Source organism: Cyprinodon variegatus, unplaced genomic scaffold, assembly GCF_000732505.1.
Source record: "Cyprinodon variegatus isolate N-32 unplaced genomic scaffold, C_variegatus-1.0 Scaffold257, whole genome shotgun sequence".
Classification (NCBI taxonomy): Eukaryota; Metazoa; Chordata; class Actinopteri; order Cyprinodontiformes; family Cyprinodontidae; genus Cyprinodon; species Cyprinodon variegatus.
Window position 1 is genome coordinate 490,254 of NW_015150710.1, and position 2,305 is coordinate 492,558.

General features: G+C 41.9%; 1 protein-coding gene across 1 annotated transcript in view; it reads right to left on the minus strand.

The window, feature by feature from the left end:
• The window catches only part of LOC107089604 (protein NLRC3-like), a 14,812-nt gene that overhangs the window by 9,933 nt on the left and 2,574 nt on the right, over positions 1–2,305 (minus strand). Inside the window, exon 5 of the mRNA XM_015382486.1 lies at positions 1,358–1,586. Within this exon, the coding sequence (XP_015237972.1) occupies positions 1,358–1,586 (229 nt within the window). The remainder of the gene's footprint in view (positions 1–1,357; positions 1,587–2,305) is intronic.

Here is a 2,305-nt window from a genome sequence, read left to right on the forward strand (position 1 = left end):
TTAGGCAAGACCCTTCATGGGGTGACAGTGGCGTCGGATGTAGGAGTTTGCCCTGAAATTGAAGCATTGTCTACTGATGGTGGTCAGAGGGCCCGGTGGCGCCAGTGTACGGCAGCCCTGCTTCTGTCAGTGAGCCCCAGGGCAGCTGTGGCTACAATGTAGCTTGCCACCATCAGTGTGTGCATGAATGAATTAAGTGTAAAGTGCTTTAGTCAAGTCATTTAGTCATTCATTTCCTCGATCCTGGTGGCCAGTAGATTGAGAGGGTTTTCATGTATGTCCTGTCTTCTGATCATTTCGTGGTCCTTCTACACAGAGCCCTCAGGGTTTTAGGTCGGTACGCGGAGAAGGTCAGTTTTAATACTGTAAGCCTGGCTCCAAGGAGGAGACCAGTTTAAAGTTTCTGCAGAAATCCTGGTACCACGTCTTGTCTCTGTCCCCTAGACCAGCGGTCCCCAACCTTTTTTGCACCACGGGCCGCTACATGTCAGACAATATTTTCACGGACCGGCCGAGGGGGGGGGGTGTAAATACGATCAAGTAAAATGATATGACCGGCATAAAATCAAATACAAACGGCATAAAAATAAAACAACAAGCCGGTCCCATCTAGGCAAAATTGGAGACAATGACGCACGAAGCGTTCTCCTGATGTCCAGTCTGCTCCGTAGATTTGTTTTGGTCGCTGTAACCGCAGAAAATCCCGCTTCACAAAGATAGGATGTTATAGATAGGATGAGTCTTGGCCTGAATTAACCTGTGTCAAGAGGCACAGATGCACCGACTGATGGAATTGGGAGAGAATATCGAAATTTTTTATTTATTTTTCAAAATAAAACATCACTCAGACTCTGATCGTCGATATATATATATATATATACTTCCTTCTGTGCTGCCCGGTACCGGTCCACGGCCCGGTGGTTGGGGACCGCTGCCCTAGACCACTGGACCTCAGTCTGCAGCAGTTCTACAGCTCCGCATTTCTGTTCTGTTTTGTTTTAATAAATGTTTTGAACTTTCCTACTGACTGTATCACTTTAAATACTGGGTCCAGCTAAATCCAGCTTCCTTTAGCTTCTGTTTGTTTCTCTGTTGCATTTTGTTTTTCTGTTNTAATTGTTTCCTAACATTGGAATTTTTTTTGTGAAAATTTAGATTCCAGGAACAGGATATTTGTAAGAGTCTGTTGACTCAGGAGTTTCTCTTGGTCATATGTCTATGTCTTAATCCAACGTTTCGTTTAAGTGTGTGTGTGTGTGTGTGGGGGGGGGGGTTCTTTGTCATGGTTTGTATATTTTCAGCGGAATGATAAAAGCCAGGTACGTTTGCATTTTAAATAAAATATATAACATCTTACTGCTCTGCAGGAGATCTGCTAGATTCTCATGTTTCATTCCTCTCAGGAAGTCCAGCACCATCTTCAGAAATGACTCCCTGATCCTCCTCCTCTGCTCTTCATTCTCACCAACCAGAACTTCTTCGTTCTCCATTTCTCTCCCTGAATCGTAGGAAGAATCTGGATCCAGAACTTTATGAAAATTCTTCAGTTCATTCTTCATAAAAGTCAGAATATTTTCCTCCAGTACCTGCAGAAGAGATTTCATTCAGCTTTTACCTGAAGATTATTGATCATATTTCACACCATTAATAAAGTGTTGTAGAGATTGTTTTAAACTTTATATTTTTTGAAAAAGCAAATGCAAGTGAAATAAATGCAGCTGAATATTATTGCTGCTTTTACTAAGAATCAACAAGTATTTAAAAAGGCTACAAACATGCTTCACAAAATGGAAACAAAGCACAAGAGGGAGTCGACTACAGAGCCAGGTGGGACCAGACCTCCGTGAAGATGTTGAGGTGATGCTCAGGAGAAAGTTGGAGAAAAAAAGCTACTTTTCCTTTAAGTCTTTTTTAAACATAATCTTTTAAAAAATTATAGAAAACAGAATTTTTAGCCCTGAAAATCTGCAGTGGTCCCACTTGAACTGTTGATCAACCTGTTTGCAGAGCTAATTTTGCTTTTTGTTTGTATTTCTTTAACTTGGTGTTTTCCGTTGCATTTGATCTGCCCTGATAGCTCACCTTAATTACTCATGCCTTTCACTTGCTTTACTCTGCCCGGTAACTAGTCCTCATCCTCACCTGGGTTTCTCCTTTATATTCTGCTAAGCCCAGCTATCAAGGCCAGATCATTGTTTCTCTTATGCCTGTCTGTTTCTGTAGTTTTTAGTTATTTGCAACATTCATGTGATTCAGTCGGGGCGACAGTGGCGTTGGATGTAGGAGTTTGCACTGAAATCCAAGG